The 20,572-nt window shown below is 46.2% G+C and overlaps 2 protein-coding genes across 14 annotated transcripts in view; one reads left to right on the top strand and one right to left on the bottom strand.

Moving 5' to 3' along the window:
* Positions 1 to 15,907, top strand: part of BMAL1 (basic helix-loop-helix ARNT like 1) — a 107,112-nt gene extending 91,205 nt beyond the window's left edge. For 7 of the 9 annotated variants that reach the window (XM_058663354.1, XM_058663355.1, XM_058663350.1 and 4 more), the window contains 8 exons: positions 660 to 906; positions 2,044 to 2,150; positions 3,200 to 3,350; positions 3,967 to 4,055; positions 5,798 to 5,906; positions 10,199 to 10,292; positions 14,501 to 14,603; positions 15,235 to 15,907. In XM_058663354.1, the coding sequence (XP_058519337.1) occupies positions 660 to 906; positions 2,044 to 2,150; positions 3,200 to 3,350; positions 3,967 to 4,055; positions 5,798 to 5,906; positions 10,199 to 10,292; positions 14,501 to 14,603; positions 15,235 to 15,395 (1,061 nt within the window). In that variant the 3' untranslated portion in view covers positions 15,396 to 15,907. The remainder of the gene's footprint in view (positions 1 to 659; positions 907 to 2,043; positions 2,151 to 3,199; positions 3,351 to 3,966; positions 4,056 to 5,797; positions 5,907 to 10,198; positions 10,293 to 14,500; positions 14,604 to 15,234) is intronic. The other 2 variants (XM_058663357.1, XM_058663358.1) reach the window with 2 other exon arrangements.
* Positions 15,908 to 16,904: 997 nt separating this feature from the next.
* The window catches only part of BTBD10 (BTB domain containing 10), a 67,236-nt gene continuing 63,568 nt past the window's right edge, over positions 16,905 to 20,572 (bottom strand). For all 5 annotated transcript variants that reach the window (XM_058663346.1, XM_058663345.1, XM_058663348.1 and 2 more), the window contains one exon: positions 16,905 to 18,037. In XM_058663346.1, the coding sequence (XP_058519329.1) occupies positions 17,727 to 18,037 (311 nt within the window). In that variant the 3' untranslated portion in view covers positions 16,905 to 17,726. The remainder of the gene's footprint in view (positions 18,038 to 20,572) is intronic.

Here is a 20,572-nt window from a genome sequence, read left to right as displayed (position 1 = left end):
CCCGTACAGGATGTGCCTCCAGGTCTTTGGGCACTCCCGGTCTTCAAGGTTCCAGTCCCTTAGCTACTGCTTGTTGTTACTTGTTGAAGGGGCAGAAGAAGGAAGAGTGTGCTCTCATCTGCTGACTCTGGGCTCAGTGGCTGGGCCAGGCAGGCCTGAAACCAGGAACTCAGTCCACATGTCCCATGTGGGTGGCAGAGACCCAACCACTTGGGCCACCCTTGCTGCCTCTACTGGTCTACAGTAGCAGGAAGCTGGAGTCAGGGTCTGGGAACTGAACCCAGGTACTCTGGTGTGGGATCCAGGCCTCTTAACTGCCAGGCCGAATGCCTGCTCGCTGCTCCTCCTGCTTGGTTGTCCTGCATTGGTTTTTCTGGAGTGCCTTCCTCTTCCACTAGACTTAGACAGTCCTCTCTTGGCATGTGTTACACCTTCGGAGTGTAACTAGCTCTGCTGAGCACATGACCATGGGCGATGGTTGCCTTGTTTTTCTGCGTGTCCTCATGCTAGCTCCTCTGGAGAGCGAGGCCTTATTATTTTTATTTTTGGATACTTTACCTACATTCCCCCACCTTCCCCCACCGGCTGCTATCAGCTGGCCGTGCCTCCATGACCCAAATCCAAAAGCCCTGACACTAACCGTGGACTTCGTTTTCTAGCAGATCGAAAGAGCTTCTGCACAATCCACAGCACAGGGTATTTGAAAAGCTGGCCACCCACAAAGATGGGGCTGGACGAAGACAACGAGCCAGACAACGAGGGATGTAACCTCAGCTGCCTGGTCGCAATCGGACGGCTGCATTCTCACATGGTTCCGCAGCCAGTGAATGGGGATATCAGGGTCAAGTCCATGGAATATGTTTCTCGGCACGCGATTGATGGGAAGTTTGTTTTCGTGGACCAGAGGTAAGAGTAGTCATGTCACCTCAAAGTAAGAATGATAGAGGGTTTCCAAGCCCAAGTTGAAAGGTAGAGAAGGCTGGATGCTTAGCCTTTCTGTCCATCAGGAAAGAGTGGGAAGGGACCAGGATCCCTGCTGGAAAATGAGACTTGGGATAGCATCATCTTTGCCATGCAGAGACAGTTGAGTGGGGTGATTGGGCATGACATCTGAATGTAGGGACCAGTACTGTGATTAGAATTCTGGAATAAAGGATTCAGAAACAATTACTCCTGAGTTACCTCGCGGAGTAGTCATTGCTGTGGTAGCCTTATATGGCTATTTAGCTTTTAACCAAGTCAATCAAAATTCAAAAGCCAGTTCTTCAGCTCAGCAGTCCCATTCGGAGTGCTCAGGTGCTGATGAAACCAGGAGCGTCCCCATCCCTGCCAGCAGCGCTAGTGGGCGGCCTTGATCTGGCCCAGCGGCCTCATTTAGCAGGTGAGGAGCTGCAACCTCGCCTGCGGCCTGGCCTTCTGCAGGAGTCATAGCTCGGTGCTGGGAGACCTGGGGCTAGAGCCCAGATGGCCCACAGTACTGCTCCCTACGGCCACCCTTAGAAATATTCCTAGGCCCCTAGTGAGACTGGAGGGGAGAGCAGAGGGGAGGGGAGGGGAGGGAAGTTGGGAGAGGGGGAAGGGAAACCCCAGCACCAACTAAACTGTATCAAAAAAGCAATTAAAGGAAGAAAAAGGAATATGCCCAGGCTACCACACGACAGCCATGAAATGCTGGAAAGGGCCACTGCTCGAAGTTACTGTGGGCACGGTTTGGTTTTCCTGATTGGAAAAAGAAATGGCAGTGGAAGGGGCCGTTCCACTTTGGTGATGACCACACTGTGACCTAATCAATATGGGCACCATTTCAGAACCACTAACGTTTGATTTCTTGTGATACTAGTTCCTTTGGAAGGTTTTTCTAGCTTGGCTTTCCTCTTTTGTAGCCTTGATTAAATTTGGGTATTGAGGGCAACAAGCAATAAGCTCTGTGATAGTTCAGGGTCTCTGGCTCGCAAACCCCTGTTCTCATGAGCCCTAGCAGAGTTGGAATGGCTTGTCCAAGTGGCTTTTTCCTCTTGATGAATGTCCCTGTTCCCTTTGCAGGGCCACAGCTATTTTGGCGTATTTACCGCAAGAGCTTCTAGGCACGTCGTGTTACGAGTATTTTCACCAAGACGACATAGGGCACCTCGCAGAATGTCATAGGCAAGGTGAGCGGCACTGTGGAATAGGCCAGAAGCGTGAGACAGTCCCTGCTTCTAGACAGGTCCTCGCGACCTCACAGAGCAACCTGCCCACAGAGGTGCGGGATGGTCTGAGGGGAGCACAGGTGGATGATGCCCCTGGGTGCCTTGCTGTGGCCCAGACTAATCTGATTCTCCTCTCTGCACAAGCCGGCCCAGCCTCCTTGACCAGCACAGGGCCACATTGGCCACCCTGAGGGAGAAGCCAGCATTGAGCCACTCCCCTCCAGGTGTCTGTTCACACCCAAATGAGGCATGCATCTCCAGAGGCACCTTGTACCGCTCCCCAACCATGACTCTGGTTCAAGTCCTGATGCCTCTCTGGAGACCTGTGAAAGACTCCTGACAGTGTCAGTGTTCAGGCCTTCCCACCTGGGCAGTTTCATCAGCCTGTGGGCGCTTTGTTGAAGCCGCCCTGCACATCTCCAGCTCCCTGGCCCTTCCACCTGCTGGCCTCTGCTGCTTTCCTCCCGCCCGCCCTCCTGGCAAACTGGCTGGTCCCTCGCAGCACTGCTGTCTTCCTCACTCCTCTCTGGGAGGGCAGGGTCACTTCCTGTGTCCTCTCTAGTCTCTACCAGTGCCTGCCCTGAGAAAGGTGTTCATTGTGTGTTTGCCGCCTGTGATAGTGGGGTTGGAATGGTTGAACGGCCTCCTGCAAGATGTCCTAAAGCTGCGGGAAGGGTTGGGCTGCCTTAGGGCTCCGCAGCAGGGGAAGAGTCTGGCTTATTTGGCTAATATTGCTCCTGTCAGTGTTGGGTTCAGAGCAGTTTCCAGTTAGGTGTGTAGGAAACCGTTTGTGTCCTGGAGCCTTGCTTTCATAGGTTCTAGGAATTGTGAGTTGACAGGCTCCGAGTCACAGCCTCAGAATCAGCCTGTTTTTCCAGAAGTGCCGAGTGCTGGCTTCCTGGCGGTGCCGAGAGATGGCGCTGCAGCTGGAGCACCCTTGGCATTGGGTGTCCTGTTGGAGACACTGCTCCAGGAAAACATTTGTGTCTCTTTTCTTTCTGCATTTTCAGTCTTACAAACTAGAGAAAAGATTACAACCAATTGTTATAAGTTTAAAATCAAAGATGGATCCTTCATCACGCTACGAAGTCGATGGTTCAGTTTCATGAACCCTTGGACCAAGGAAGTAGAATATATCGTGTCAACCAACACTGTTGTTCTGTGAGTATTTTCTTCCCTGTGTCGTGGGTTCTCTTGCTCTCTCCCTGGGAAAGAGGATTAGGGCAACAGCCAATATCACAACCTCTAATGCAGCCTTGCTAATACAGGATTGGCAGAAGCCAGAGGGACTGTTGAAAGTGGACAAGCTTCAGTACTCACCTTGTGCAGGTCCCGGCTCCTGGACCTGCCCCAGGAGGCAGCAATGTTTCCTTCCACGTTAAGCAGTCAGTCAGACCTTCAAATTCCAGAGGCCCCGCACCGTACAGCTGTGGAAGGAGGGGCTGACAATCCACAAAAGGCACACTCTGACCTTGGCTGAAGTTGGTCTCCATGCTGCCTTGAAGCCTGCCACCTGTTAGGTGAGAGGTGGTGAGGGAAGGAGCCTGCTCTCTGGCCTAGCCTGCTCCTCCCACCTGCTTCCCACAGCACCCAAGCTGCCCTCCATGGTTAGAGCTAAGCAAAGGACTGGCACCAGGCTGGGTATGCTGGAGCACCACCGACAGGGGGCAGGCTACAGCAGTGGCAGCAGGCGTTGAAGTCATTGCTGGGCCAAGGTGAAAGATGCGTGGTCCTGAGCAGACCAGACTCATGAGTCCTTATTGCTGCATGTTCACAGAGCCAACGTCCTGGAAGGCGGGGACCCAAGCTTCCCGCAGCTCACGGCATCCCCGCACAGTATGGACAGCATGCTGCCCGCCGGGGAAGGTAACTGCTCGCCGCAGGGGCAGGGGGCTCACCGGGAGGATCTGTTTGTGGCCTGGGTACTCCCGCCCGGGCACAGGCTCCCCTGCCATCACATTCTGTGGGGGCGCTGTGATCATCTCCCAGTGAGTACCGATGACGTCGTCCTCTCCCGGAGGCAGACAGCACCCCAGAAACTCCTTGCCCTTCTTGGGCTTTCTTGCTGTGCTGCTCTTGCTAGCTGTCACTGGTTTCTGTAGTGAGGGAAGTGCTGGTGGTATGTGCCATGCCCACGGGCTCCTTGCTCCCAGGGATAGGCCTTGGCACTCACTCTCTACAGTGGACTTGACCTTCCTGGGGCTACTCCCGCCTGCAACTCCCTCGGAGGCTCCCACAGCCATATCTTCAGCCTCTCTCTCTGCTGAGTTCTGGATCTGTGTCACCAGCTGCCCCTTAGGTAGAACCACCTGGAGTCCCAGTGGCAGCTGGGATTCTGAACATCCCTCCCTAGTTCTCTGCGCTGTCCACTGTGCTTGCTTGTTGAAGCCAGAAAGCTTGCCTTCTGCCTCTCCCGTATAATAGCTGAGCACGAAGTCCTGTCCTTTCTGTCTCTTAAACCTGTCACCACTGGGGCTGCTGGCCCTCCTCACTTGATGCCTGGAGTGGTGCAGGTAACTCATATGCTGCACATTGTTTCAGTCACTGTGAAGCTACGTGTGTGTCAGTGGTGCTGTGAAAAACTCCCATCACTGAGTGGCACTCTGGCCATCGTGTCCTTACTCCCACCCTGGTGATGCTGGTGTGAACTAGTCTGTTCTCGTGCGCTTGAGGCACACTAATCCTTACTGCTGTGTTCCCCTTACCTGCAGCATTCAGTACAGCCACAGGCTATCCGTATTGCCTAGCTGGGTAGTAGGGCTATACTGTCTGTGTGTATGATGGCTGCACAGCAACAGAATTACCTAACACATTCTTCAGAACACATCCTTACTGTTAACTGATGTTCATTCTCCAGGTGGTAGACTTTCTAATAATACACATCTCATTGGATGCTTTTTCTGGGCTAAGTCCTGTGCTAATCCTTATCCCTTTGTGGATAATCTACGTTGGGTTGTGTGGCATCCAGGGTCCCCCCTGTGCTGATTGCTACTTGATGCTCCACTTTGGTCTTCCGTGCCTGTACCATCACTCCTGAATTCCTTGCTGTCGTCTCCCACGGGATGTGCTGCCTCTGTGCTCTTTCACATGTTCATTGCTATTGCCAGAAGACTTTTCCACCCTCCTCATCTCTGCCAAGCTAATGTATACTCACCTCTGCGGATGCAGCTCCAAGGCAGCCTCTTCCAGAAAGTCGCACCAGGCCCGAGATGAGTTGGCTGCCTCATGCTTACCTGTTAAATTGACCACACTTTCGCTGTAGCCATTGCCCATCTAGTCTGTCTCCCCTTTCCTGTGAGCCCCTTGAGGGCAGGGACAGAGGCTTGACTCTGTAAACCCTCATCACAGTGCTTGGTGTTTGTTAAGTGGGTTTTGGTGCATGAAGGCAATCGGCTGCTTCGTGTCCAGACTCTGACCTCTGATCCTGATAAGAAGCTTGACCCTTCCTGCTGGAATGCCTTTTTCTGACGAGCTGTGGCCAAGATGCTTCTCCGGGCACAACCCTGACATGGAACTGGCAGTGAATGATGGGAGGAACTGGCTTTTTAACACATAGCAGTATTTCATCCTCAGGTGTTCCCTATCCCACTCTGATTCCTTTGTTGTAGGTGGCCCAAAGAGGACCCACCCTGCTGTTCCAGGGATTCCAGGGGGAACCCGGGCTGGGGCAGGAAAAATAGGTCGAATGATTGCTGAGGAAATCATGGAAATGCACAGGCAAGTAACACTTCTTCGCCACTTTCTGAAAGGAGTAGTCGTCAGGCTGGCCAGCTTGGCCCCTTAGGGGTGTTCTGCAACATCTGGAAACATTTCAGTTGTGACCGTTGGGTGGGGGAAGCCTGCTGAATATCCAGTGAACAGAGAGCAGGAGTGCTGCTTGCTAAGTACCTCCACTCCAGCATAGAATTACTCAGTCTGAAATGGCAGGAGTGTGGAGATTCCTTCGATAAAGAAGCCAGAGACAGCAGAGCAAACAGGATTGCTTGGGGGTACGACATCTAGGTGCTTCCCTTGAGGAGGGATGTGCATCAGTGTTGTAGAACTTAAGGGAGCTCAGCGATCACTCTGCCCTTCCCAGCAACAGGCTGTGCAGCATTGGTATAGGGACCCAGTAGGTGTGCTAGTGCCAAAGGCAGCTCCTTCCTTTCCAGAGGAAAGAGGACCTTAGGAGCTGCCCCCACTCGCTGCAGTTGAGTTCTGGGCCAATCTCTCAGGGGTTGTACTTGGGAAGTTCATTTTGATATCTTGGACTCTGCCTCCCAATGATTAGGTTAGGATTATGAGGGAACTCAGGTAAGTTCCTGGAACACTGACATACAATGAGGTCTCAAAAACTGATCATTAAATCCGAGTCTTTAAAAGCAGTCAGTAGGCGGAAGCAGTTATTATAAATCCATTTGAATCTGGAGGAATGGAGAGGGTGGTAATCAGATACTTAAAAATGCAGCTTAAATGGAACAGTCATAGAAGTGGGGAAAGGTGAATATTTCTTGCTGCCACTGGATTCTCTTGGAAATGGAGACTAGCCTTGCTTTTTCCCTGGGTGCTAGTTCTGCACATGTGGACGGCTGCCTGTGACTTAAGGAGACGTGCGGTGGGGGTTATGTATGGTATCTTCAGTTCTGACCAGCCACTACATGCCCCATGTTTCCTGTAAGACCATCCAAGAACAGTCTCAGAGCTCTTGATCTCAAGGATCTTTAAATCTTTGAGAAGCTATTTTCTTTGTAATGACAGGAAAAGGGAGGAGTGTGTGGGCCGAAGCAAGCAAAGAAGGGCCTTAGCCAGGATTTGCGATGACGGAGTTGTTCCCTCTAAAAAAAAGGCACAGTGTGTGTATTTTTCTCTGAAAGATAGAGGAATGGAGGGAGAGGCAAAGAGACAGATTGCCACCTTCTGGTTCACTCCCCAAAGCCTCAGTGGCCAGGCTGAAAGCAGAAGGCAGAAACTTTACCCAGGTCTCCCAGGCGTGGTCGGGCCAGGTACGTGGACCGTCTGCTCCTGCATCAGCAAGGCGATGGATCAGAAGCAGAGCATTCAGGACTCAAGCCAGCACTTCAGTATGGGATGCCTACCTCAAGCAGCAGCTTAGCACCACTGCTTTGCAATGCTGGCCTTAAAGGCAAGCATACTCTTGAGTGGGCACATGAGTGGCACATTCAGGGTCAAGAAACTGGCCATCTAAGTAGGTTCTGTCTAGCAAAGAACCAGAGCTACAATGGGAGATTAAGAATCTTAGGAAATGATATTGAGCAAAGAAAACTTAAAAGACCCCATGTTAGATTGCAGTAGGGTGGGCATGACAACAATGGTGCTATCAAAAGGAAAACCAATGATCTAAAGTCTGAAAGGTGAAGAAAGGATGGAAATTCCATGCTGGGGAACCTGGGAAGAGAGTGCTTTTGCAGATATAAGCAGGTAAAGGTAGGAGAGACTAAGTAACTTTTCAGTAAGCAATAAGTAGCATCTCTGTATGCTGAGAGCACATCGTATATAATTGTCTGCTCATCTTGAGCAATTTGTAGCCAAGGAGAGAAAACTTATTCACGCACAAATCTAAAAAATAGCAGTACAGGCCAGGAACCAGCAGGCTGCTGCACAGTGGGGGAGTAGTCCATAGATGGCCCAACGGCTAGTCAGTCCATGTAGGAGCTCAGCTGACCCCACAGTCGCCCTAAACTGTAGCCTGTGTCATGGCTCTTTCCTGAATTCCCTCAGCCTGACAGGAGTTCATGTGGGTTCACAGGTCTAAGTCTGTGAAGTACTGATCCAAGTGAGATGTGAACTGGGAAAAGCCTGGACCCACTTTTTTTTCTTTTCTTTTTTTTTTTTAAAGATTTATTCATTTTATTACAGCCAGATATACACAGAGGAGGAGAGACAGAGAGGAAGATCTCCCGTCCGATGATTCACTCCCCAAGTGAGCCGCAACGGGCTGGTGCGCGCTGATCCGAAGCCGGGAACCTGGAACCTCTTCCGGGTCTCCCTCGCGAGTGCAGGGTCCCAAAGCTTTGGGCCATCCTCGACTGCTTTCCCAGGCCACAAGCAGGGAGCTGGATGGGAAGTGGAGCTGCCGGGATTAGAACCGGCGCCCATATGGGATCCTGGGGCTTTCAAGGCGAGGACTTTAGCCGCTAGGCCACGCCGCTGGGCTCACATCACTTTTTTTTTCAAGATTTATTTTTATTGCAAAATCAGAGTTACAGAGAGGAGGAGAGACAGAGGGAGATTTTCTGCCCACCAATTCACTCCCCAAGCAGCCACAACAGCCAGAGCTGAGCCGATCAGAAACCAGGAATCCGGAGCCTCTTCCAGGTCTCCCACATGGGTGCAGGGTCCCAAGGCTTTGGGCCATCCTCGACTGCTTTCCCAGGCCATAAGCAGGGAGCTGGAAGGGAAGTAGGGCCACTGGGATTAGAACCAGCGTCCATATGGGATCTCGGCACATGCAAGGCAAGGACTTTAGCCACTAGGCTACTGTGCCGGGCCCTGGACCCACTTCTCATTACCTGCCTATGAAGGCTGCTGTATCACACATGACTACTGGTTCTAATGCTGCTGCCACTGCCAGCACTGCTAATGCTATTACTTTTTGGGTCTGACGGAGCTGCCCTCGCGTGATCCCAACACTGTTTGTAGGGAAGAAAAGAAAAAACCCATGTTGTGGGTTCTAGCTCACTGTATCAAGATAAAGGTTGAACTTTTTATTGTGATGAATTTATTCTCAAAGTATTTACATATTTGTAGTTAAGTAATTAGCGTTCCACCCATAAATAACTCCTCAGAAGTCCACTGCAGCCTGTGAGCAGAACAGAGACTGAACATTCCCTCCTGCTCAGGATGGTCTGGCAAGATCAGCTCTTAATTTGTAGGGAAATATATATGTCACGTCTTCCTTAAAAGCAAAGTGGCAGGTCCTGGGGGAAGGCATTTGCAGGGGAGGTGGAAGGAGAGAGATTTTTCCTCTCAACTTCAAGAGTTTGACTGAGACGAAGATCTTTTGTGCTCGGGGGCTTGCTGGGTTGGTCTGTTGTAGACTCTGTCCTGGATGAGGACTTGAGCAGCGGCATTGAGAAGCTGCAAGAGGGTGATCCTGGTGGGGTCAGAGCCCACGAAGGTCCAAAGTAGTTAGTGTGTAAGTCTTGCACAGAAGAGTCAGGAGAGCTGTCATCTCAGATTGGAAGGGCTCTCAAAGGGGCAGCCAGAACACGCTGCAAGTACAGCGGCCCTGTAGTTGGGAGTCCAAGATTCATTCCTTCACCTCCACACACAGTGGCCTTATCCATGGATGTCTTTAGGCATCCACACTCCTAAAGCCCCGGAACTTGCCCCCGTGTGGCCAGCTGGCAGAACCTGGCATCGGTTGGCGCTCTGACTGCCTGCAAGCCCAAGATGGCAACAGCAAGCAAAGCCAGGGACCAACCCAAGTTCCAGAGAGTGTAGTTACCATGAAGGGAGAAAATTCTTGGGCCTAGGACTCCCACCACTTGGCAGCAGTGGCTGGGGCTAAGACCCCAAGCATTGAGTCCGACCTGGCTCAGGTGCCCACAGCAGCCACCTCACTGCTGGGAGCTCCCTCCACCCAAGCTCCGAGGTCGAACTCCCCATGGCCCCTCCTGCCAAGATGAAGGTTGAACTTCTAAGGCCTTCAGTTCATCTCATGTTGTGAGGAAATAGTTCTGACTCACTCAAAATGGAATAACCTGAATCTAAACTTGGATCCAAGGGCTGTGTCAGTGAAATGCCTGTCTCCAGTCTTATATTCTACACCAGGGTGTCTGCAGAACAAATGCAATTGTTTTAAACGGTTTCATTGAAACCCATTCATTTATGTATTGCACATGGCAAATTTCAAGCTCCAGTGGCAAACTGGAGCAGGTGACAAAGATCCTAGGGCCTACAAGACCCACTGTTTGCCCCATAGGGAAAAACTGACCAACACCTAGTCTAACTTCACTCTCTCCTTCCCCTTTAAAGGCAATGTAACTAACTCTTCTCTTCCTTGACAGGATACGAGGATCCTCACCTTCCAGCTGTGGCTCAAGCCCACTGAACATCACAAGCACGCCTCCCCCTGATGCCTCCTCCCCGGGAGGCAAGAAGGTAAGGCCAGGGACTCAGGCTAGACAGCCCAGAAGCTCAAACATTGCTTGTGGGATATAGATTTACAATTGTGGTTGCTGAAACAAGTGAATTGTTTCCTCCTAGAAGCAAATGCATCTCTGTAAGATAACTGACATCCTCAAAAGAATTTTAGCCTAACAGTCTAAGGAATTCTGAGGCCCGTGGCTAAGGGAGCAGTTCCGGAGTTCCCATCAGGAGAGGTTTAGAGGGCGTCTCACATCGAAAGGTGTCTTTTTCTCTGTGAGGAGTTTTCAATGGAGAGAACAGTCTAGGGCAGACATTAAAAACAGCAGTCTGGCCAGACAGCCCACGGTGCATGGGAAATCTCACCACGTTTTATGGCTGCAAAATATTTGGGGTCTACTGCCTGGATTTCCTGTGATGTGACAGCATTGTACACAAGTCTTTGGTGATCAGTCCTCATGAAATCTACCTTATAAACAGTTTAGGAACTACTTCCCGTTTTCATCCGTGTCAGGGTTTACAAGCCTTCGTCTGTGTCAACTGAGAGCCACAAATGTATTTCTAGTGTCCAACATCAATACAGGCTAGGGCTGGCCAAAAGCTAACATCCTTCCCAGTCTGTCCCCAAAATGCGAAGAGGCGGGGAAGCATATTAAGAATTTACACAGGCAAGACTCCTAGAGTACAAACTGTATCCAAAGCCAAGGCAGGGGTATTCAAACTGGGCTTTGTGGAGGCTCAGGTTACCAAGAGCTGTGGCTGTGTTCACATCAGAGGGGGGTGGGCAGGTGGGGCAGGGCTTCCGCTTCTCCAGGACAGTTGCACTTCTACTTTAAATGAATCTGCTGCCAATGTTTATAATTCAAAAGGATTTAATTCCCCAGTAAGAGCTGAAAAGTAAGCACAGTTAAGACAGAGCTGAGCTTGGCATTGCCAGGTATTACATACTTGGACTTGTACAACTTTTTAGGTCCAAGTTTTCTTCATACGGGGGGCTCATACTGGTTAGGGGCACCAGCACCTTTGTAAAAGCTGTATTATGAAACCATGTATAAGAAAATGCCTGGTCCTTGGTAACGACACCGAAAACAGCCACAGATAAGGAGGAGGTGGGCTTGGGATCTCCCCACAGGCCGGCGGCTGTTCCGGCTCTGCCGCTTACCGTGTTCCTTCTCCCTTTTGCATCCACCGTTTCCTCAGAGTAAACTGCTGTCCCCGAGTCTCGGCTTTTAGACATCTGGCTTCCAAGGTTATTATCCCAGTGTGTGCTTAGGTACCACTGAGAACTTTTGTAAATCATTTCCTCTTCACAACTTGTCATTCAGGCTCCCCAGCGTTACTAGCATTTAATACTTACGGCTCCCAACTACAATTCTGGTATTATGATTTCTGATTCTTTTCACATCAACAACTGCAAAAATGTGAAGCTGTGCTGTGTGACATAAAGCCTCGAGTACTTTTGAGGCATTTGTGAATTTTTCCTTTTATATTTTGTTGCACATATATATTTTAAATATATTATTAACATTCATGTGTTTCACTTTCACTGATAAAAACTGAGCCTGAGAGAAGAAATTTTTGAATGTGTTCTGAGGTCTCTGGAAGAAAGGTGTGCTAAACAAGATAGCGTTAAAAACAACGGCACCTTTAAATGGGACATCCAATGTCTTTGCCAGTCCTTTCCAAATTGGGCAGATCTGAAAGTGAACCAGGTAGTCTGCAGCTGTTTCAGTCAAGGATGAAGTTAAAAGGAGGTGGCTTAGCTGGTCTGCCCAGGTCCTGGGGATAGCCACAAGCATGGAGGCCAATGCAGAGGCGGCAGTTGTCCAGATGCTGTACAATCCTTTAGGGGGAGGGAAGGGCGCCTCAGCACCGTTTCTTGGGTCTGTAAGGTCAAAATTTATTCATTTTTCATTGTGTTGTGTGCATCAGCAGTGCAGAAGCAATATAGGTGAAGTTTGTGGTGCATTCACACAAATCGGGGCAGTGTAAAAGCTGTCCTTGTAGTCATTGCACTGTCCACCGCCACCAACTCACAATGACAATAAAGTCCAGTTTAAGAATGACATTAAGGATGAAGGAAAAATCATAAAAGTGCCCTGTGTTCCAAAGTAGGGCAGTGGCTCAACCTGAGAGCTCAATCACCTACTTTGTTCATAGGATACCATTTCTACCACAGTAAATGCCAGTTATTCCAAATTGAGCATTTAACAAGAATTTTTTAAAATGAATAAACTTATCTTGTTCCTTAAAAGAAAACTTACAGCATTTTCGCCAGTGATAGAGTGAGCTTTCATGGGAATACTAGGATTCTTAGAAAACCTAAATCTGCTGCTTTGAGCTCGATAGCTTCTGAACATCAAAAAGATGTTTCTGGTGAGATAGGTGGTGCTGAGTTCCTAATGAATGAGGAAATGGGTCTGCATTGGAAGACGTGTGTAACTCAGTAATGCCTGTATCAGTAGTCTTCTGAATGACCAGTTAAGATATTCCAGAATCATTCAAAAGGTACAAAAAATCCATCATAAATACCAACATATACCAAAGAACTTGAACGTAAGAGTATAAAAAGTTTTTAGGATTTCAGATCATACTGCAGCTAACCTTTAAGAAACTTATTTGTCAAGTTCTTTATTCAGATTGAACACAGAAGCAGATATGAGAGAATCAAGTTAAATTTTATGGAGCCTCAAAGTAGATTTGAAGAAATGTAAAACCTGTAACAATCTTTTCATAAATGTTTTGTTACTGTTTAAGAAAACTCAGTTGTTTTTTAAATTAAAATGCTATTCATTATTCATGTTAACATGTACTGGTCTTACAACATTTTTAAAACATACTAATTACAATTTGAACTATAGTAAGAACTGATATTCTGCCTACATAAACAGAACTAATTTTAAGAATGCAAAGGGATGTCTAAATCAAAACTGACCTGTGCAGATTACAGATGGAAAAGTTGTAATGCCACCTACCGGCAAGGCCTGAAATTGCTGCTGCTCCTGGATTCCACATCATACTGTTCCCCTAGCTCTGCAGATACCTCCAGAGGACACTGTGAGCCTCAGACATGGGAAGGAGCCTTGAGAGAACAGGGGTTTTGAGACAGAATTCTTCGAAGCTATAATAATGCTCTGCAGGGCCTGTCTTAAGGACTTAAACAAGAGGTTCCTGAACTTGCCACCTATAGTGTACCTGTTGATCAAAGATTGACATCTAGTGTTTGTTCATTTGTGATGCCACAACCCTGTTTTTTCCCTCAGCAGCATCTGTTGCAATGCTTAAGATTTTTTTTTTTTAAGATTTTATTATTATTGGAAAGCCGGATATACAGAGAGGAGGAGAGACAGAAAGGAAGATCTTCCATCCGATGTTTCACTCCCCAAGTGAGCCGCAATGGGCCGGTGCGCGCCAATCCGATGCCGGGACCAGGAACCACTTCCGGGTCTCCCACTTGGGTGCAGGGTCCCAAAGCTTTGGGCCATCCTCGACTGCTTTCCCAGGCCACAAGCAGGGAGCTGGATGGGAAGTGGAGCTGCCGGGATTAGAACCGGCGCCCATATGGGATCCCGGGGCTTTCAAGGCGAGGACTTTAGCCGCTAGGCCACGCCGCTGGGCCCAATGCTTAAGATGTTTTAACTCTTACTAGAGGCTTACCAGCTGGCTTACAAACTTCATGAAAAATGTGAATATGATCCTAGGTGGCTGGATTCTCTAGGGATGTTACTCAGCCTTGAAGTTAGCTCAGACAAACAGAAGAAAGGATAGTCTGGAAGGAGGCTTTCTTTTGTGACCATTCTTACCAGTGCCTGGCTTAAAATCATCAGGTAGGACACTGAAGCCATTTGCAGCTCTCCCAACTTCTGTCCAACATGCTTCATTTTCTTGGTGATACCTCACAGGGTGTTAACTGAAAATTCCATTCAGGAGTGGAAAACTTTTGGGGTTGGGCTGATGCCAGATACTGGCATCCCAGTTTGTGTCCTGGTTACTGTTGGCAATTCAGCATCCTGCTAACGCACCTGGGAAGGCAGCAACAGCAGGCCCCGGTGCTTGGGCTCCTGTTCCTTCCTGCCATGTGCGAGATGCAAAGTTCCTGCCTTCACTTGATCCTGAGCTCTTAGTCATTTAAGGAGTGATAATGGTCGGGATATGCCTTTCAAATAAATTAATCTTTGGGGAAAAAAAGTGGAAAACTTCATACTTTGCCCTTTTCTTTGTAGATTTTAAATGGAGGGACTCTAGACATTCCTTCCAGTGGCCTATTACCAGGACAGGCTCAGGAGAACCCAGGTTACCCATATTCTGATAGTTCTTCTATTCTTGGTAAGTGGTATTACTGTTCACACTGCTACAATGTGCTTTCACAACATCTTGCGTAAAGTCATTTTCAGAATTGAATTTTACAAAAACAAAAACTTGTAGACAAATCTGATAACAAAGATTTAAAATTCAAATCTCTATTTCAAAGTACATTTTAATGGTTGAGTTTGGTGGAGTTTCTTTTTGGAGCTTCTATGAGGCAGTTACAGCAGCCCAGACACTAAGTTTTCTCTGTCTGGGCCATCTCTACAAAGATAACTCCTAGAAGTCACTAAGTGATAAGAGCTTGCTCCTCTCACCCGTCCGTACTTTCCTCTACATACATTTCCAGATCCTGCTCTGAATTACTTTTTCTACTTGCCATTCTTAATATACTCTCTCCTCTTAACTGATTCTCAGTACTAAAATAAGTTCAACTCAAATACTTGCGTTTTTAACATACAGTGAGTTTTAAGCATTTGTTCTTATTTCTAAAGAGATGCTCCTTTGCTCTGAAAAACAACAAGATAAAAACATTTTGGCAAGGCAGCCAAAAATGTAACTTTGATAGAAGTATGCTTAGGAAATACTGGCTGTTATCAAAGCAAGCTTTTCTTTTCTTTGTTCATCACTGACCAGCCTGCCTCTTCCACAGGTGAAAACCCTCACATAGGCATAGACATGATCGATAATGACCAAGGCTCGAGCAGTCCCAGTAACGATGAAGCAGCGATGGCCGTCATCATGAGCCTCTTGGAAGCAGATGCTGGCCTGGGCGGCCCTGTTGACTTCAGCGACTTGCCATGGCCGCTGTAAACACTACATGTTGCTTTGGCAACAGTTACAGTATCAAAGTGCATTACTGGTGGAGTTTTACAGTCTGTGAAGCTTACTGGATAAGCAGAGAACAGCTTTTATGTACCGACTTCATAAAAGCCATCTCAGAGCCATTGATACAAGTCAATCTTACTATGTGTAACTACAGACAAAGTGGAACTAAGCCTGCTCCAGTGTTTCCTCATCATTGATTATTGGGCTAGCTGTGGATAGCTTGCATTAATTGTATATTTTGGATTTTGTTTGTGTTGAATTTTTTTAATCATTGTGCACAGAAGCATCATTGGTAGCTTTTATATGCAAATGGTCATTTCAGATGTATGGTGTTTTTACACTACAAAGAAGTCCCCCATGTGGATATTTCTTATACTAATTGTATCATAAAGCTGTTTATTCTTCCTTGTAAGAATCCTTTACTATAAATATGGGTTAAAGTATAATGTATTAGACAGTTAAATATTTTTAATAAATGTTTCCCTTGTTCTATAAAACACTGTTCCTGTTTCAACTAATTAGGGAAGAAATCCTATATGCTGCAGGGGCTAGATCATCAACTCTTGCTGAGGGTATTTAAGAGTAATAATTTGTGCTAACATTTTTGGTGTCTTTTTTGCCCTTGACAATTCAGGGACTTAAACAATTTCCCATGCTACAAATATAGCTGTATTGTCAAAAATACTTCCAAATTAATGCAACTTTACATGAGAACAAAGATATTACTGCCTACAAATTTTTTGAATCCTGAATTTATAAACTCGAGATTAGATGACACACTAGCCTCTCTACTGTTACCCCAATCTAATGCTACTTGCAGACTGCATTAATCAGCTTTTTATCACTGTAATGTACTTGACAGAAGCTGCTTAGGAAGAACACAGCTGCATTTTGGCTCACAGTTTTGGAGTTCACAGGACAAGATGAGGCAGGCCCCGTCTGGGGAGGCCAGAGGATGGCAGTGACTGGGCACATGCAGAGGAAGGCTCACACACGCAGCAACAGCACCGAGCTTCTGGTGAGAACTGCCAAAATCTGGATTAGGTCTCTATCCTTCTCACTCACTAACCTCAGACCTTGGGCTCCAAAGGACTGTGTGAGTCCAGGAGGCCGACCTTGTTCAAAAACAGCGCCAGAGCACAGTTGTATGACTTTACACATTAAGTGGCCCAAATTACTTAAATATTTGATTTCTTCTTGAACTAGGCCACAGAATATTTAAGTAGAATTTTCGTGAATCAAATGCTCAGGAGAGCAATTCAGGATAATGGAAAAAGCACTGAACAAAAACTTCCTCTGAAACTTCAGTATTACCATGTGACTTAGGAAAATCATGTCAGCCCGTATATCAGAGTGAACTAGAAAGTACTCTTTTAGCTCTAATATTAAAGTGCCTCATTGCTCCTTGAATTTCTATTTCATTTCTGCTATACTTACCAACAAGACAGGAAAACCAATTATGTTATTAAAAATTGGGTCACAGTAGTTACAAAGTTGGTCAGAAACATTAAAACAATGGAATTTTATTTTGATGAAAAACTCGAGTTTACAATCATTTAGTAAATAAAGAGCAAACACTTCATTTTCCTATTCCATAACTCTCAGGAAAGAAAAAGTATTAGTAAATAAATATCTGTGAACAGATTAAGGGTAAGGCAGACTGGATCATAAGCCACCTCTGATGTCCACACGCTTGCGTGTGGCTCACTCTAAAAGGGTGAAATGGCACTGGAGATGGTGAACTGATCAGACGTGGGCACCACGCTCCTCCTAATCACCCAAATAGGCCCAAGATAAATAGTTGTTTTTTGCTTATCATGGGCAGCAAACTATACACATTTTACTGAAGGAATACTTTGATAGAAGCACTTATTTAAGTTATATTGTGCATCACAACTATAAAATGGCTTGAACACTTCCATTTGACCACCATGTATAAAGTGCAACTATAATTTTCTGCCTTTTTTCTGGGGTATAACAAATACCAATCTAAAAAGACAGAAAGTACCAGCTGCCAATTCTGACCACTTCTGAGAAGACCTGGATGTGTGAAAAACGACTGTCCCCATACAAAGAACCAATTTCACAAACCTACCAGTAAACAAAACATTTATATAACTGGAACCTCAGGGTGCTAGAGTTGTACTCATTTAAAAAACCATTCAGCTACCTTTGGTCTTTCAAAAAGCCTACACTGCAATATGCTAAATGTTATGTGCATCTTACAATGAAGAAGAGTGGCCTTGCAGTGCAGAATGAGGAGCGTACAACGTCACTGTGAAGAGTAGCATGCTATGGTTTCATGGAACAGCAGCATCACAGCATTGGATTCTGTGCGTCAGGATCGAGGTCACTGTTGCCAGATGGGGGATGGATCGGGAGGATATCCAGCTCATCCACCTGAGGAGTCGGGTGCATGACCACGAGCTGGTCCTGGGGAATGTCTGCGGCTGCTGCGGCAAGGTTAGTGATAGATTTGCTCTTCACGCACTGGAAGTCCACATGCCGACTCTTTCCTTCTTCCTTCTCCCACGACATTCGGATAAAGGGTCTTTGGACGTAGTTGTAAATCACTTCTGGGCGACCTCCAGGCCTTTTTTTTACTTTCTCTTTGTAGGTAGGATAACCTGAGAAAAGAAAAGTTCTTAAAACACATTTTAGCTTTTAAGAGTTTTTCTGTTGCAGATCCTGACAATCAAAAATTAAAAGAACAGAAACCAGGTTTCCATCCACTTTGTCGTGAGTTCAAGAAGCAGAAACTAAAACCTCATTGCTGCCATTCACAAAACCTGCCATGTTGTCATTCACCAAAAACATACTTTAAAAACGGATGCATGATTGGAATGATCCGCAGAACTTGCAGTCCAGCTGTGTATCCTTAATATCCCTGAGCCATTCTCTACACAGAATTACCTAGTATAAATGCTAAGCACATTAGCCTTCTCATTTCCTTAACAATAAATCTCATTTTTATATTACTCTTTTTTGTGTGTTAAATGTTCAAGCTATCCGGCTAGTTTCAAATAATTCTGTACCTGGGTAAACAAGGTTAATATGTTAACCTATATTGCTCTAATACCACTATTTCGCCAACAACCAAAGCATCTCTCCCTGATTAATTAAGCATTCTCCTATTGCATCTTAATCACTGAAAAGTAACAGTCATGTGGGAAATCCAGCTAGAGCTCCTGGTTCCTGACACTGGCTGGTTGTAGCCATCTTGGAAGTGATTCAGTGGATGGAAGATTTTCTCTCCTTTTCTCTCTCCCCACTATTTCCCTCTCTCCTGTAACTGTTTTTCAATAACCTTTTTCTTTAAAAGACTATGTTCCAGGAAAGCTTTATTTAAAAACAATGATGTGGATCTGCCCCATGCACCAAACTTAAACCATAATTACTAAGGGGAGGGGCGCAGAGACAAGGCCTCGCATAGTAAGGGTTCGATTAATGACGTATGGGTTATCACTGGTAGTAACATATTTAGCCATATGTAGAGCGTGGATGATACATAAGGCTAAAAAGATCTATGTGTTTCACATTTTGCTCAGTTACCATCTGCATTGAGGGCAGAGATCAGAAAGATCTGTGTCTCTGTTCTCTTATCCTCGATTCCTCCTGGACAATTAAAGTCTTTAAGATTTTCATCTTATTCATTATATTTCCCAATTTGTCCTCCACACAGAATCACCATCCTAGACCACTGTAATCACACTGCTTGAGAACTGTCAATGGTTCCCCCTTTAAGGGAAGTTCTAATTTCAATTTATTTAATGTCTTATGTCCTGCTACATTTTCCTCTAACCCTGCAACTCTCCAATATATGGACCACATTAAACTTCCACTTTTCCCTGAATATGACTTATATTTTCCTACACAATGTTGTTCTGTGGCTTGCTATCCCTCAGTCCTTTCATCCCTATGGCTCCAACCTCTTTACTTCTCTTAATATTTTGTTAAGATTCCACACAGAGTAAATAGTTTGTTCCCTATGTTTCATGGTACTTCCATCGTAATGATATCTATAGTATTAAATTGTGGTTACTCTTTTGTCCATGTCTCTCTCACCTAAGCGGTGAGTTCCTGTATGGCAAAATGATGTCTATTCCTGTCTGCTGCTACCTACACAGCACCTAATACATTGCAGCTGCTAAACAAATACATGGGGCAAACTATCAGGATGCAACAACTGCAAATGATAACCTCTTCCTAGATAAGCCAATCTTACTGAGGACATTTCATTCCTTTAAAAATCAAGTCTGTATCTGGATTGCAGATTTATCAGTTTATTTACTAAGATTTGTAACATCAAGCTGGTGCCTTAAAGGCTTTTATGGTCCACTGGAGGTCATGAATTTGTCCATAAAAGAACATCCCAAACAGCAAATTAAGCACAGTGGTGGAGTTTCAAGAATTCAGGGAAAGAATGAGATTTTAATGAGCTAAACTTAAATTTCCGGCTCTCTTCAAAGTCTTTGAAAAAGAGAAAAAGACAATTCCCCAGTGAACTGATGAAATGGTTCCTAATGTTAGCAATACGGCAACAGCAAACCCCTGCACTCCTAAACTCCCTCAAAACTCTAACAGAATTCTAAGTTTGATTAAAGGCTTAATTCAGATCTCTAATATGTGGATAAAGACCAATTCCCTCTGAATTAGATTAAGCAGTCCCTTTGCAGGATATCATTTTAACACTATAAAAATGTTTAGTTCCCCATTAAATGTTATGTAAAGGTTTTAAGGTATTGATAGATCTTTCCTGATTCAGTGATTTTATTTTCGAATTGTCATTCCTTTTACATTTATTAGCTCATTTTCTTCAGTAATTAGAGCTTTCCCTTATCAAAGAAAGGCCATTTAGTGATTCAAAATTCTTTCTCTTTGTAAGAGGAAGAAATGCTGAAGTTCCACTGGAAACAAACAGCAGACCCAGTAGTTGAATCCTCAGATCACCATGATGTTTGAGTCTCAACACTCCTGGAATATTAAAGGAACATGCCTTCAATGATGCAGTATGCAAACTCACCCACCTGTCTACTAGAGGCTCAGCCCTGCCGCTGCGGCTGCTTGGGGAATGAACTGTCTCTGTAACTGTACCTGTCTAAAAGATTGACGAAGAAGACAGATCTTTCACCTGCTGGCTATTTCATCCCCAAAAAGGCTGC

The sequence above is a fragment of the Ochotona princeps genome, chromosome 4, assembly GCF_030435755.1.
Source record: "Ochotona princeps isolate mOchPri1 chromosome 4, mOchPri1.hap1, whole genome shotgun sequence".
NCBI classification, from domain to species: domain Eukaryota; kingdom Metazoa; phylum Chordata; class Mammalia; order Lagomorpha; family Ochotonidae; genus Ochotona; species Ochotona princeps.
The sequence above is the reverse complement of the archived record's forward strand: the minus strand, read 5'-3'. Positions and strand labels throughout refer to the sequence as shown.